At 38.1% G+C, this 17117-nt stretch overlaps 1 protein-coding gene across 2 annotated transcripts in view; it reads left to right on the top strand.

Moving 5' to 3' along the window:
• Positions 1 to 17117, top strand: part of PEBP4 (phosphatidylethanolamine binding protein 4) — a 260280-nt gene that overhangs the window by 5969 nt on the left and 237194 nt on the right. For both annotated transcript variants that reach the window (XM_081333583.1, XM_081333582.1), the window contains exon 3: positions 2340 to 2472. In XM_081333583.1, the coding sequence (XP_081189709.1) occupies positions 2340 to 2472 (133 nt within the window). The remainder of the gene's footprint in view (positions 1 to 2339; positions 2473 to 17117) is intronic.

Below are 17117 nucleotides of genomic sequence, written 5' to 3'. Positions count from 1 at the left end.
TACAAAATGCTAGCAAAGTGGGTGTACTTTTGAGTTTCTGTCTCCATCTTTCCTCATATCAGAAACACTGCAATTATTTAAAAAATAATAATTGTAAAGTCCTTTGAGGAATTGGAACTGGATAGACATAGTGGGATAAAAGATAGTAGATAGTAGGGCTATCTGGAAACTTTCAGATTGTTTTATTTATTTCAGAGGAGAACAATATGTTTCTGAATTCTACTTTCAAATTGGTCTCAATGTTCTAAAAAGTACTTGCTCATCTCAAAAAAAATGGCAACAGCTTTCAAAAATGTGTTACAGTTCCCATTTATTTTATTCCTCCTCATCTTCCGCTTTTTAAATAAGTACTATAGCTTTTCATTCTCCTCCACTATAGTACTGTAAATGGTAGGCAACCCTGTGATTAGATTTAGAGGATAGTCTTAGGTTGCTTTCATCATCCCAACACAAGCTTCAGGGGTGTGACTGCATCTGATCTTGGCTGTATATTAGCCAATATGCAATATCTGATCAGAACTATTTCTCATATAAAGCATGTCATTGATCCAAAGAAGCCACATATTCAAAAGGCCTTGAAAACTTCTTCCATACCAATGATTATTATCTACTGTAACTCATTGAGTCTTTCAGAAGACTTTTGTAACAACTGCTGCTATAAAAAGAGGTTTTCAACAGTTTACAATAATGCATTAAAAAGCAATAAAACATCCATAAAAAGCAATAAAACACCCATGATACAACTAGTAAAATAATCAACTAATCCCAATTATACCAATCAGTAATAGATGGCATCAATTCATGCCTCAAATGGTTATCTGAAATAACTTACATTTTAATATTTTATGGAAACCCTACACTGTTTAAACAAAAATAAAGATAAATATAAACACTTTCTTTTTTTGTATTCTTCATAAAAATACACCTTCCCAATCTCCCACTCTACCCCCAAGAACATTATTTTTGTTATGTTCTTGCATGTAGAGGATGGGGATTTTTGTTTTTAGACATAAATATAAAACTCATCTGGGTAATATTTGCACAGTTTTGCATATATGTGTCTGAATTAATGAATTATACCAAACAGTTTATATGAAATACAGGCTTTTCAAATATTTATTCATGTTTTTGTTAAATTAACTTGGTTCATGTAGCTAAACCACACCAAACTACATTATTATTTAGCTCCTTATAAATCCAATAAGTATGATCTAAATGTTTCTCCTTATATACATTATTTTATATAAGTACTTTAACAATTATTGCTGAGTTCCCAGCCCACCCTCTTCTGTCTATCTGTCTGTCTGCTGTGATTTCAGACTGTATCTTCAAAATCTAAAGAGGTAATATCACAGAATTACAAATGAATAGTCCCAGTAAATTTGAATTGCTTTTACAGTTGATGTGTTGCATCATTACGCTAACATCAAGGAAAAATTCATTTTGTACCTAGAAAGGGATACATCCATTACAGACATTAATTACAAATTGTAATTTTACTGTCTAATGCAAATTAATTTGGGGAAACTAGAATTGCCAGATTTGTGGTTGTTCAAAAGACAAAGTTTGCTGAATTTACTCCTACAAATTGTAAAATTGTAATTGTATTAATCAGTGCTTTTTTTGTAAAAGAAAAAGGTGCCGGAACTCACACATGTCATACAACCCGCCTTGCCTACCCTACAAGGTTCCATCCAAAAAAGGTGCCGGGACTCCGTTCTGAGCGTTCTATGAGAAAAAAAGCCCTGGTATTAATGATAAGAGTCATGAACAAACATCTGCTTCCTGGCTCACCAATTATTTAAGCTGCTTCAGACAATACCTGGAAGGCCCACAGTCTTCTCATTCCCTGCTTCCATTTTGTGCATATGTGCATATGTGTGCACCTTTTGACTCCTGAAGAGACATAGACAAATCTTGACAAATCTCTGCATTTTTCAGAATTGGTTTGCCACTGCTTCCTTCCTAGGGCTGAGAGAGAGTGAAAGTCACTGAGCTAGTTTTATGCCTAAGGCAGGACTAGAGCTCATGGTTTCCCAGTTTCTAGCCTGGCGCTCTGCTTCTATTATCCATTGTTTTCTAGAAATTTTCCTGTTTTCTAAGAAAAAAAATCAGTTTTTAATTATTAATCAAATGTATATAGTTGCCCATCTCACTGAAGGCAAGTCTGGGCAGTGCATACAGTAATAAAAAAAACCAGAAAATATAAAAATAAAAATTGCAAATAGAAAAACCATAGGAATAAATATCCTTTAAAAATGCCAAAAATTGTAATATATTTTTGCTGTAAGATATTAACATGGTCCTAGAAATTGGCTTTTATGTTTGGTTTCTGACAGAGGGAGTCTAGAAATTTTCTATCCAGAACTGGGAGATGTTGGCTGTACATATATTCCAAAGTGCAATGCCTATCGTAAACGGATCAGCAAGGAATGGATCAGCCCTGAAGTTAGATATCAGCAGGCAGATATGGTAAGAACCTAACTACTGTATGTCATTTTATGGAGACTTTTCTGAGGGCAATTAGATATTTTGATTCATTTTCATACATTGCTCTTTTTTTCTTAACACTGCCTAAAACCACCTGCAAAAAATGTATGCTTTGGGATATTCCTCTATAGCGTGTATCTGTGTTTGAATGTATATGCATACACACACAAATGAATCCCTTCATGTGTCATTGCATTATGGTTAGTAGGATGTAGTGGAAAAAAATTCAGAACAGGTCTGTGGAGAGTGAAGTTCGCCCTAGCCATGAAATCAATGTGTCAACAACTAATATGACTTTACCACTCCCCTTGTGTCTGATAGTGTAGCCAGCATATCATTTTCCTACCTAAAACATCAAATAAACTGTTTGAATTTTATGCCCAAGCAGAAATTTTATATGTGTTATATATGGGGGTATAAAATGATAAATAGCAGAATAATGATGAAGACTAATGATTGTAAAGGACTGTTCTTTGCTGTGGAATTTGATTTGTAAAAAGTGCTACAAAGCTTTTATATAAGCAATTATGTACTATAGAAGTTGTATTGATCAACTTCTTTTCATTTATATACTGCATTGCATTATAAAAAGTATTATATAGTATAACTGCATTGTATGATAACAGCATGAACCCAGAACAATGTGGAATCAGTGGAATGTGGAATTAGTTGCTTCCTGTAACACTGCCAGCTTTCAAACAAACACCAATGTTAATACATTGGATGATAAAGCATGAATACCAGGTCATCATCCAGTGGAATTGGATTATTGACCTCTAAGCCCAATTCTTCCATCTTTCGTAGAACTGAAACGCACACCTCCCCCTCAGGATTTACAATGGCTTAATTTAGAGAAGATCAAATATAGTCAGATTCATCTTTGGTGGATGTCAAATGTGGTACAACCAAAGGTCAGCAAAAAGAATGGAAAACAATTCTTGGAAGAATCATGTCTCATGCTGAACAATTGCAGAAGACATGGCTTTGAGGCTAAGGCAGTTGATAAGACCTCTTTTATAAGCTACTTCAGTCTGGTGAAATAATACAGGTTAAGATTAGTTATCTTTTAAAAATATGTTTTATTGATTTTAACACACACCTTAATATTTAGTAAACATCATGTCTGGGTTAGTGTTTAAAAAACAATAACAATTTCTATAATTCTATAGTCTATATAATAACTTTACTTGATTTCCTCTTCTTCCAATAATATTCTGTTTAGCCAACCTTAAATTAATACAGTTCTTATTTAAATAAGTGACCATTAAATATAAACATTTTTCTCATGTTTCTGCAAATAATAACCACATCAGTATAAAGCTTCTTTTCATCGATCATCTTGATTACCTCATCATAAGTCCTGTTTACATTCTTATTTAAATTTGTTTTCCCCACCATATTCAAAACATTCTTACTGGTTAAGATTTTCTCAAAATTAATTACACTTACCGGGTAAGTATTTAAATCTTTTTTCTCATACAAGCCATCACATTTTTACATTTCTCATATCTTTAAAAAAAAGAGAAAAGAGAGAGAAAAGAAGACAATACAGAGGAAACATTTGTTTTATATAAACCATCCCAACATTTTTATATTTCTCATGTCAAAAAAAACCCACCAAACACAAAAGAAAAAAGAAAAAAGGCATACTATATTACTTTAAGGGCTCATCCCTCTTAAACTAATCTTCATTTATATTCAAAATCTTTCTATTTCTTGTTTGATTTTTAAATACTCCCTCTGGTAATTCCCATCATCTAATTTCTTAATTCTCACCTTAGCCATTTTCCCCCCCAACATATTTCCTGTTCAATGTGCTTCAATGAGTCAAAGAATCTTTCTATAATCTTATAAATGTTGTTGCAGGTACAAAAGGCAAACAGGTAAGATGTTTTTATAGGAAGGTGTCACCCCTTCGTATTAATTAAAAATCTTTTTCTTTTTGTCTTTCTTGATTTTATTTATTATTTTTTGTCTCTCAAGTTCTCGTAATTCTCCTGGAAAAATCCATTTTTATCAAAACTTTTTTCTTGTCCTCAAACTTATTTTGTAATCTTAAAGTGTAGTTTGTCTTTTCCATGTCCAGAGTTCCCTGTAATTTTTTTTCCATCTGGGTTAAGTCATATTTCCTTGTATTGTTAAATTCCATCTTGAAATCTCTTTCCTCTGTTTTGTAATTAGTTGTTTGCTTTTTTCTGCTCACTGTCTATTTTTATTTTCTGAGAATTTTTATGTTGGAAAGTTAAATTGGAGATGTGTTCATTTATGTTTTCAAGGTTATGTTTAATTTCCCTGTGATTTGAAATTATTGTTATTTGGATTAGTTGCAGCATAGCAGCTAACTACTTCTGGAAACTATTTGTTTTTTCTTGGTAAATTCTTTCTGTAGATCTCTGGTTTTCCATGATAGCCAAAAATCAGGGTTTTCCTTTCTCTGCAGAGGGCTTTAGAGTCACAGTTGAGTTTATTTTATTTATTTTTATTTTTTATTTAGTTATATTTATATACCGCCCTATTCCCTGAGGACTCAGGGCGGTTTACAGGGAATTAAAAATCCAAAATACAAAAATTAAGAACCAAATTAAAAAATATTAAATTGACCCTGTAGTCGATTAAAAAGAACCCCAAATTAAAATTTCTCCTCAGTCTGGGCCCGAGAGCTCGAAGAGCCAGGTCTTCAGGCCCCGGCGGAATGATCGGAGGTCGGGAGCAGTCCTCAGCTCCACCGGCAGCTGGTTCCAGAGGGCAGGCGCCCCCACTGAGAAGGCCCTATCCCTGGGTGTCACCCGCCGGCAATCTCTTACCGGCGGGACCCTGAGCAGACCCTCCCTGTGGGAGCGCACTGGGCGAAGGGCGTTTGATGACGGCAGCAGGTGTTCCCTCAAATACCCCGGACCCAGGCCATGTAGGGCTTTATAGGTGATAACCAGCACCTTGAATTTCACCCGGAGGGCAACCGGAAGCCAATGCAGCTCGCGGAGTAGAGGTGTTACATGGGAGTATCGGGAGACCCCCATTACAACTCGCGCGGCCGCATTCTGCACCAGTTGAAGCCTCCGAGTGGTCTTCAAGGGCAGCCCCATGTAGAGAGCGTTACAGTAGTCCAAACGGGAGGTCACAAGCGCATGAGTAACTGTGCGTAGGGCGTCTCGGTCCAGATAGGGACGCAACTGGCGCACCAGGCGAACCTGTGCAAAAGCCCCCCTGGTCACGGCTCCTATGTGATCTTCAAAATTGAGCCATGAGTCCAGGAGGACGCCCAAGTTGCGAGCCCTATCAACGGGGGGTAACACCTCACCCCCCATCGTTAGAGGTGGAATAACTTGGTTAACCCGAGATGCCGATATGCACAGCCACTCAGTCTTGGCGGGATTGAGACGAAGCCTGTTTCTCCCCATCCAGACCTGAACCGCCTCCAGGCACCGGGACATCACAGAGAGGGCATCGCTGGGTTGGTTCGGGGTGGAAAGAAAAAGTTGGGTATCATCAGCGTACTGGTGATACCCCACCCCGAAGCCACGAATGATCTCGCCCAGCGGCTTCATATAGATGTTGAACAGGAGAGGCGAGAGAACCGACCCCTGAGGGACTCCACAAACGAGAGGCCTCGGGGCGGATCTCTGCCCTCCCGTCAACACCGACTGCGAGCGGCCCTGGAGGTAGGAGGAGAACCACCATAAAACGGTGCCTCCCACTCCCAACCCCCTGAGACGCCGCAGCAGGATACCATGGTCGATGGTATCGAAAGCCGCTGAGAGATCTAATAGGACCAGGACAGAGGAGCAACCCCTGTCCCTTGCCCTCCAGAGATCATTCACCAGCGCGACCAATGCTGTCTCCGTGCTGTGTCCGGGCCTGAAACCCGATTGGTACGGGTCCAGATAATCAGTTTCCTCCAGGAACAGAGGGAGCTGATGCGCCACCACACTCTCAACAACCTTCGCCAGAAAGCGAAGGTTGGAGACTGGACGGTAGTTGTCTAAAGCAGCCGGGTCCAAAGCAGGCTTCTTGAGAAGGGGTCTCACCACCGCCTCCTTCAAGGCGGCAGGGAAGACACCCTCCTTCAGAGAAGCAGTTATTACTGCATGGAACCAGCCTCGTGTTCCCTCCCGAGCCGCATAAGCTAGCCAGGAGTTAGTATTTGTAATCCAGAAAGGTCAGTTCTTTTTTTTTAGAGTTTATAATTCTCACTTTATAGAAAGCTGAAGATGTTTCCTTTTTTTTGTCACAGCTCTTCTTTGTTATTAAGACACTGAAGGTCACCAAGATCAAACTTATCTTTTCCTGGGCCTTGCCAGTCTCTGTAGTAAAGCAGCTGTTGTAATATTTTCATCCACCACTAGATGTCAGTACCAGTTCTTTCAATAATAAATGCTTATTTACTTCTATTTTGATGATATAAAAGAAAAATCTTAACAGATCCCACCAATTTTAAACTTATCCAAATTAAGCCTTATATTATTTTTTATTTCAATGTATTTCTATTCCCCCTGAAAGATTTAATTCACTGCTTCCATCTGCAGGAGGGTGGGGCAAAAGTCTACCTCCTTCTCACTTTTGGAGGCTTTTTGCTTCTTGGGGTTTTTCTTTTTTCCCCCCAGGAAATCAATTTCCAAATAGAAGAGAGAAAATTGCTGTTCTTACCCAATTCAGTCAGCTTGAAGTAGTACTTTTGGACTTCGGTTGCTTGGGCTAGACTCAGAAGTTGAGCTAGCCTCTTGTCCTGCTGATTTCTGGAGGGGTTTTCCCAAACCTATCAGATCGACCGCCATCTCTCCGCAATCGGTGGGACTTCTCCCCTTCTGTGTTGCCTCTACGGGGTAACTCAGGCCCATTTAGTGTCCCCTGGCAGGCAGAAATCAGCCGTAGGGAGCGGAGCCCCACAATCCCTCGGCTGCTGCACTACTGTGCAAAACTGGAAGTCCTAGATTAGTTATCTTAATCACCAATGTGATCCCCTGTGATCCAAGGATGCTTAGCATTCAATATAGCTAATAACTAAACCAGTGAGACAAATAGCAGTGATGATATTATCAATCATAATGCAGTAGAGTTGTATATAAAAAAGAATGGACTGAGATTGAGAATAAGGCTGATCCCCATTAGCACATGCCAATTAAAATAAAATAAAACAGATGTACCAAACAAAACATAGTAACTTTTGGTAGTAATATTGATGTTTCTTTAAAAAAATAGATGGCTCTTAAGAACAAGGTTGGTAAAAGGATATTTTGGGGAGATTTTTTAAAAGTAAAAGACTTTTATTTCTACGTCAGAAGCAGAATTTACAAAATGTCTGCCATGAGTGTTGAAAGCTTGAGTACTGCTTCCCTATCCTATAATTCATCTTATCTGTGGATTGCATTTATGAGTGAGGCACTAGCCCCCTTTCCTTGTCCTTTTCCAGTTTTACCTTTTTCTTTTGCAGAGATATATGCCTTCTTATGTTGCAGGTCTTCAGGGTTTGTTTCTGTCTCAGATCTCCTGATTGTACAATATTTGGATAGCATATATAGAGTTCACAGAGATGGTCTTGCTTTGATGTCCAAAACCTACTTCCATAGTTATGAAAGCAGCATACAGTAGAGAGTTTTAGAAGTGTGTGCTTGACTCTGGATGACTTGGCAGGCAGGAAATTAGGTGGAATGAGAAATAATCAACATTATACAAGCTCTTTATTCTTGTAAGACTTTTATGGCCCATCCATTATCAGTTATTTCTCTGGGAGAAGTGTGTGTGTGTGTGTGTGTGTGTGTGTGTGTGTGTTAAATGTTTGTTAAGCATTCAGAATACACTTGCTTGGTCCCAGACACAGGACAAATCTTATTTCCTGTTTCAGCCTAGCCCAAGGCCATCTACAGGCAGTAGCCACAGCAGTGGCAGCTCATATTTGTGTAAATTTTTTTGGCTTGCTATTCTTTGTTAGCAAGCCAAAAAAAATTACACACACACACACACACACGTGTGTGTGGAAAATAGTGTGGAAAACTATGTTTAGGCACATAGTTTTCTCCAAGGAAATGTAGAGAATGTCAGCAGATTATCTTCAGCCTCATTTGTCCTCCACCCTATGGCTGGATTATTTTATGCTTCTTTGTATTCATTCATTTCTCTGGTTTAAGACAAGTGACTTGGCATTGTATTAAATTTGACTGATAAGGCTTCTCTCTTATAAAATTTAGGATGAGGTGGATAGGGATCACACTCTGTAATACATCTCTTCTACACTTTGGCCTTTCCAGTGTTCCCTAAATGTTTACAAATGCATGGTGATTATAGTTATCTGCTTATCCTGGTTATTGTTGCTATCCTCAAGAGATAAACTGCTTTCTAGTACAGGTAGTCCTCGAATTACAACAGTTCATTTAGTGGTGGTTTGAAGTTACAACGGCACTGAAAAAAATGACTTATGACCATTTTTCACACTTATAACCATCCTCAGGGTCACGATTTACATTCAGATGCTTGACAACTGGTTTATATTTATGACGGTCGCAGTGTCCCAGGGTCATGTGATCATCTTTAGAGACTTTCTGACAAGCAAAGTCAATGGGGAAGCTGGATTCCCTTAACAACTGTGTTACTAATTTAACAACTGCAGTGATTCACTTTACAAATGTGGCACGAAAAGTCATAAAATGGGGCATAACACACTGAACAAATTTTTCACTTAGCAACATAAATTCTGGGCTCAATTGCAGCTGTAAATTGAGGACTATCTGTATTCAGATACTATATTTCTCAGGATATGTGTTGTCAGTCATAGTAAATCTTAGTTCCTTCCTATACAGACTCTGGAGTTCCAGGACCTCATGTTCAACTGTCAGAAATTTTGACACATCCTAAAAGCAGACAGAAGCAGAAAGGATTGTAATCTTACCATTATGGATTATTACTGTTCCATTACATCACATTTTATCTCTTCAGGGTCAGGCAGCAAGTATAGCATGATTACCTCTGAATGTGACCCATCCAACACTGGTTTATATTGCACTTTTCTCCATAGAATTTTCCAAGCAGTCTTGAACAAAGTTTTCTCTGCTTGTGGTCATTACCAAGCCCAGTCAATTTGAAGAAAGCCTTCTTTCCTAACCACAAAAATGTGTGTACAATGAGGGAGTGAGCAGGTGTACGGTCACAATGTGACTATAGGAAGGTAATGGTCTCCTGTGGTGAGAGCAAACAACGTTAATCTAAGACCTGCTTTAGCTTGGAAAACTTTGAAGGCCTTGAAACCCACCCTTTCAGGAAACAGTTCAGGAAGTTGTAAATAATGTTGCTGCAACTGAACAAGCAAGGAGTAATGAAATACCACACAAATACCTAAATACACTAATATCCCCCCATTAAACAAGACCATGTATAAACTTATTTTTTTAAAAAAAACCTAACAGAAAACAAAGAAAAAGATTTAAAAAACCAGATTAAATATGTATTATTTATATTTAGATAGATAATATATATTTATATTATTTAATTTAATATAAATGTATATATCTGCTTGTATATGTATTACAGTGTATATACATTTAATATATCTACTTCATATATTAAATGTATCAAGAGTCATTGGTTTACTAATGAATGCTACACATTAATAATACGTAGAGTAGCAAGCTCAGTGAGCTCTGATGGCATACATATCATAAACACAAAGGCAGGTGTACCGACTGTATTATAATTTCCCTGTGCGGAATTACTGGAATGTGACTTGCTCCTGGAATGTGATAATGATGTTATCCATTCATTTGTGTCTGGCTCCTAGAGATTCTGTGGACCAGGTCTCTCCACATCTCCCAATCTTACATTGCTTGTTTGAATTTTTCTGTGCTCTGACTGGTGTTAGCTTTGGTGGTGCCCAGCCACCGTGTTCTTTGGAAGCCTAACTCTTCCAAACAGAATTGCTTTCTCCAGTGAATTCCCCTATATGACATGGCCAAAATAAGTGAGTCAAAATAAGGATATTGATGGGGAGAAGCTATTTATTGATCTAGGTATTGCACAACTGTCAAACTCGATCACGTATCATAACGTATCACCATGTTTTTTGCCTTTCTGGAGCCAGGGTGGGCTGCCAGTTTGACACCCCTGAGGTATAGGATGACAAAATGCTGCCCCATTGATGTGACTGTAGCTGTAGACTGGAAGGATGTACCTTGTTATACTTGTCCTCTCCCAAATTTATATCAGAGACTGCTTTGTTTCAACCTTTCCAGTAGAATATCTGCTGTCAGGACAGTTGTAATAGAGGAAGAATTCCACTAGGATATTTGGACTCTTCTACTGTTGGATTGCTTGTGTGTTTATAGTCCCACATCAAGTCCTTAATAGCCTGGAAATACTCTGACTAAGAATGAGCAGAAATGGTGTCTTGTAAAATGTTTACAGTATTATAGTGGAGAAAAGCCACTAGATGACACTATTGTCCTTGTCATTACATTGCATAACAGATGAAATTTCTCTTGGGATGCTAAAGTTAACTCTGTTATGGAATGTTTTCCACTTACAACAACAAGGCATATCTCAGACTTCTGCTTTTTCACAAAGACTGCATTTCAGTATTCCAAGCTATTTAAAGAAAGGGAGAAAAGTATTGTTTTTGTATTTGAGTAGATGTTTGCACACTCTCAAAGTCATTTTGTTAAATTGGAAGGTTATATCTCTTGCAGCCCTATAGAATACATTACTAAATCCTACTGTATTTTTTGTTATTGTTGTTAAAGGTCCTAAAAATATCTCTCCACATGTGTAGGTCTTGAATCCTTTCTCAGGACTGCTCTATATATCCTAGGAAAGTATTTGGGCACAATATTGTATAGGTGCCTTTTTCTCTACTGTGTTTTATGCTACAGTAAAAGCTAAGTTATTACTGGCTATGACTCTAGGGCTGATGGAAAGATAGTGCCTGTACATCGTTCAATGTGTTTTTGTAATGCAGAATTAAATCAGCTTGCCTGCATGCATTTTGTCCTGTTTGTCAGCCTTGAGGGGGTCTTCTGGGTCTCTCCAGAAGCTCTGAGAGATAAATTGACAGAAGAGATTCCTAGAGGTGATTGGAAAAAGATGGAGTCTGATTGAACAGACTCATTCAGAGTTTACATTTGTGATTATACTGAGGTGATTAAAAATACCTATTTTCTGCGGTTACTGTATCTTACTGCAGCAGCCCTTTGTAAAGTGAGACTAATCCTGGGCCCACAAGTCTGGGGCAACTTTCCTTCCATCTCGATCTCCTTTTCTCAGGAAATTTGTTAAAGTGATCAGACCTTCAACTTCAAAGAACCCTGGGAGGTGCATAGACCTTTCTGATTCAGAGACTGGATTTGAATGAGTTTCACTTTCCCAGATGGAACTAATGTGCAATTTAGGGGTCTTGCTAGACTTTCAGCTCTTAGTTGAAGAGCAGTGAAAGCTGAAGGCAAGAAGCCCTTGGACATGTGTGGCAATTGTGCTCATTTCTAGATCAGAAGACCCTTCCCACAATCACTCCCACCTTAGTTAACTGACATGTGGACTACTAAAATTCTCTCTACATGAGGCTGCCCTTGAAAAATACTTGGAAGCTTCAGCTGTTCCAGAATACTGTTGCTGCTGCTGCTGCTGTTGTTGCTGTTGTTATTTTATCCTTCCTCTTTTATATATAACTCAAGGCAGTGAGCATACATAGTACTCCTCCTTCCTCCTGTTTTCCCCACAACAAAACCCTGTGAGGTGGGTGGGCTGACAGAGACAGTGAATGGCCTAAAGTCCTCCAGCTGGCTTTCATACCTAAGGCAGGGCTAGAACCAGTCAGCCAAAGGCAAGACTAGAACACAGTCTCCTGGCGATTAGCCCAAAGTCACCCAGCTAGCTTTCCTGCCTAATGTGGGCCTAGAACTCACTGTCTTCTGGTTTCTAGACTAGCACCTCGATTACTACACTAAATGATTCTTTGTGATGGAACATGCCGATAACTTTGGGGAAGGAGGGGAAAAGATGCTGCCTAGGAAACAATCAGACAAGAGAAGCAGGAGCCCCTGGTGGCTTAATACTTCCAATTTCCTCAGGGAAAGATTTCATTTTGTTCCTGAACAGAATGGCAAAAAGCCAGATTACTTTATTTGTCATGATTATTTTATAATGACTAAAATGCTAAGTTTTGAAAAGAATCGTATGCAATTTGAATATTGATGGATGGTAAGAAAACCCAATTCTTGAAATAGCATCTTTAGCATCTTCTGTGGCCTTAAATATTTATATTGGTGTTATCTGGTCATTAAAATGTTACACCAAGGTAGATTCTAAATCTTCCTGAAAGGTGGAGGTTAACAAGGTATGAAAGATCTTTCTGCTTTACTATGTACTATGTAATTGTTCAAGAGTCCCCAAGTGACTCTACATATTAAATACTTCTAGGTTTTTCATTGCCTGTTACATTCATTCAGCCAGCAGAGAGCATAGCATGGATAATATATCTATAAACCTCCTGTCTATAAGCTATATGTGGCTCGTTTTTTAATTTCTCCCAAATAACTTCGTAGATTTCCAGACAAGTGTCTCTTGAATTACAATAAAAAATACATAAAGTGCTAAGATTTGGAGAATGTGATAGTATATTTTAAAACATATATCAGGCAAAGGAAGAAGTATAATAAAATAAAAAAATGAAAAATATGGGTTTGAAATTTCATGTTCATGGTGATTTTAAGTAATTGATTTATTTAAATATATCTAACCCACTTTATATCAAGAGGCAATTAATTTAAAAAGTCTACAACTATGATCACAGGGCATTTGGCAAACAGTTTATCAAGTGCTCAAAATGTGTTTAGGGGTGGGTAGGCTGGCATGAGATCTTATGATGGGTGGAAGCAGTTTTTGAGTTGTGTGGTCCAGTTGCTGGCATGCCGTGGCCTGGTACTGGTACACAGGGGCTTGGGGACCCCTGCGTTAAATGATTGGTTATAAGTCAGGGACTATCTGTAATGTAAAATAAGGGATAGGAACATTAAATGGATGTAGGGGAATGTAAACAGTATGTGGAAGACTATATCAAATTACGGAGCACTCTGATATGGTAAACTAACTGCTCATCAAACCTAGTTTATGGCACAGATCATCATCCAATGAATTTTGATTCCTGCTGCACCAAATCAGGCAACATAGTATGTTGTAGCAGATAAGCAGATTGTCTCTCCAGATAAGACATCTTTCTATATCAGCCTTCAAGGCCAGCTGAGGAGACTTTATGACATCGTGCCAGACTAAATCCCTCTGGTGTTTAGCTATTTCAAGTTTAGTTAAGTATGAAATAGAGGAAGCAGGGTACCTGTTGGATTTACTGGCAATAAAATTTTGAAAAAAAATTGAAAATCACTCATTATTAATGGGCAAGAGAAAAAAAAGGATAGTTTGAGCCAAAGCTGAGCATGGTCACCCATATCCTAGCCTCCATTTTCTCAAGTAGCAGGATAACATTAGAGACACCGTTTGGGACTTGATGGACTGATCTCAGAAATGTGGATTATACAAAGTCTAACACAATGGTACTTAACTGCTTTGAAACTCAGCTACGGTAATTTGGTACTCAACGCATTTTGACATGCAAATTTTGCCCTGGTATTCATTGTTTGGTAGTCAACATAGAAACTAGAACTTGTCAGTGTCAGCTGCCCTGTGACTCACTACATTATTTATTATGGGAAAAATTTGTTTGGTACAAATCATTTTTAATTCCATTTACCAACCTGGAATCAATTAATGATGAGTACTGAGGTACCATTGTAGTGCAAAATTGGAAAAGCTGCCAAGCTAAGCAGTATAAAGAAGTTTTACTATTGCCTTATCTTCAAATAATGTAAGTGCCGCAAGATATAATAGCTATCTCTTGTCTTGTTTTTTTACTTTAGAATTTTGTTAATGTTGAATTTAAGTGTTCTTTTCCTTTAATTAATCTTTAGTTTCTTCTAGATCCCCTTTAGCTTTCAAAATCCCATCCTATTGTGTCTTCTAAAAAGAAAATGAGTTTTCCATAGGAAGGATTTTTATAATTAATTTCAACATTTTATTTGAATTCCATCTGGATCCTTAGCCCATTTTAACTTTACAGAGTCAACAGTCTAAACACCCTCTTGTTTTTTATTTCAAAAATAATATTTTTCCAAGTTCTGAAAATTATATTTACAAATTCTTTCTTGAAAAAGGAGACCCACCAAGGGGGGGTTTACAAGCTCGCCATTCTGAAGGGTCTTAATATTTCCAAAACAACAAAAATAATTCCAAAGATAATTAAAAATTGAGACTCAGATGAGCTTTTTTGTCCATAAAAGGGTGTGTTATGACTAGGAGCTTAGAACTCCCAGCTGCTCAATTCCTAAGCTGTCTGCAAAGTCTCAGAACAGAACAGAATAACAACGTTGAAAGGGACCTTGGAGATCTTCTAGTCCAACCCCCTGTTCAAGCAGGAGACCCTATACCATTCTAGACAAGTAGCTGTTCAACCTCTTCTTAAAGCCTCCAGTGATGGAGCACCCACAACTTTTGAAGTAAAGCCATTTCACTGGTTAATTGTTCTCACCGTTAGGAAATTTCACATTAGTTCCAGGTTGCTCCTCTCCTTGATTAGTTTCCATCTATTGTTTCTTGTCTTGCCTTCTGGAGCTTTGGAAAATAGCTTGACCCCCTCTTCTTTGTGGCAGCCCCTCAAATATTAAAACACTGTTATCATGTCACCCTGGTCCTTCTTTTCACTAGACTAGACATACCCAATTCCTGCAACCATTCTCGATTACTGCAAAATGTCTGCTCATGTAAAGTGGCTCCCTGAAATGCTGTCTCATGATCTGTCCTTTCTCCAGGGAGATTTTGTCAGGCAGGACCCAGCATCCAACCGCTGATCTCTGATATAAATTCCATCCTGCTTCAGAAGCAATATCCAGCTTACTCTAGCAGTCTTCCTTTTTCTGCCCTCTCTTGTCATACGGAATCTGAGCATGGCAGTTGAGCACTTTTGTGTATTTTCAGCAACATAGTCTCCATGAGATTTCCTATTGCTGTTAGAATGCAGAACTAGCCCCAGGTATTTGAACCATCTTGTGGTTTTCTATGTTCCAGAAAGGGCTTTTGGAACCTTTGAGCAAGTGCCATAGATTGGAAACGCCCTTTGAAACACCCTGAGATCCAGCTGTCTTTTGCCCTTATGGCCTTCCAAAAAGCTATAAAGACCTGGCCTTTGGGGAACTATGAGGCTAAAGTCCAGGAAAGCTATACAGTTTGTTTGCACATGGGTGTGTACCATGTTTGGGCTGCTGGGAAGGGTTTGATTGGTTTTTTTTTTACTTTTTAATGTTTGTATTGTTTTATTACTGTCTGTGAGCTGCTCAATGTGATACGTAAGGTTACATAAGGTAGCTGGCTGTACAAATCTTTTAAATAAATAAGGAGTAATCAAGCTGTCTCAGGTGCTTGTTCAATATTGATCATGCTTAGTTTTCTGATGGAGACAAGTGGAATTCTTCATAGAGTCCAGTGTTCTTTCTCTTGATCACATTTTGGTAAATGGTCAGCCTTGTAGGAGGAGACATGCCTGAAATTTAACTCCTTTTTAATTTATATATTAATAGTACAGTCTCTTTTGGGTCCAAATTTTCATCTTACTTTTTTGATGAGTGAGATGATTTGAACTGAATTGCACTGTGTTGCAGGGTGAACTCCTATCTCTCACCTCAGTTTCTGTCCACCTAGCAGTTTGAAAGCATGTTCACTGTGAATAGACAAATAGGTACCACTTTAGTGGGAAGACAGATTGGTACTCCATGCAGGCAGTCAGATTCCCGCTGGCTCTGAACCTTCCCATTGCAATGCCTGTTTGCGAGGTGGCTTCCAATGGCCTCTTTAGCATAAGAATGAGGGAATACATTTTTATATAAATAAGAAATGTAAAGTAACCCTGTCTCCACTTTTGGGGATGTTGATTAGAATGGAAGTCTATGTTATATTAATTCTGTAAGTGGAATCTACTTCATGTCACATATTTTAAGGATGGGCATATTAGTTTAATTAGAATATCTTGGACAACTGTTCCATATTATACATTGGTGATTTTTGGAAAAGCAACATTAACAAAATTGCATTTTATTGTAAATACAGTTATTCCAAAAGTTTCAGCTATGCTTTTTTGTTTGTTTGTTTAAACCCAACTTGTGTACCAAATGGATTAATATTAATTATGCTCTCATGGTTTATGTAGATGTAAGATGTAATATTCCAGTTTTCAGTCTGTGATTGAATAACCAAAAATGGCCAAGTTTTTTAAAACAAATCTCCGAGATATATTGTAATGTTCATGAGCAGAGAATATTAATTTATCAGAAAGTTTTCCTGTTGCCAACCACGTTTCCTTCAATGATGGATACAAAGTTGCTCAATAAGAAGTTCACTTTAGACTGAAAACATCTGGATAGGTTGGTAGTACTCCTTGTCTTGCAAACACCTCAATATTGCTTTGCTCAACCAAAAATAAATTGGAAAAGAAAATTGAACATTGCATCAATTTGGAGCAAGTTTATAAATTCTGCAGCTAAGCAATCCCAATAGAAGATGATAGATCGCCAGCAAACATGCAGTCCGTGTGGTGATGTATAGTCGCA

Source organism: Vipera berus (genome assembly GCF_964194415.1).
Source record: "Vipera berus genome assembly, chromosome: 8".
NCBI classification, from domain to species: Eukaryota; Metazoa; Chordata; class Lepidosauria; order Squamata; family Viperidae; genus Vipera; species Vipera berus.
Note: the sequence above shows the minus strand (reverse complement) of the source record. Positions and strands in the feature narration are given on the sequence as shown.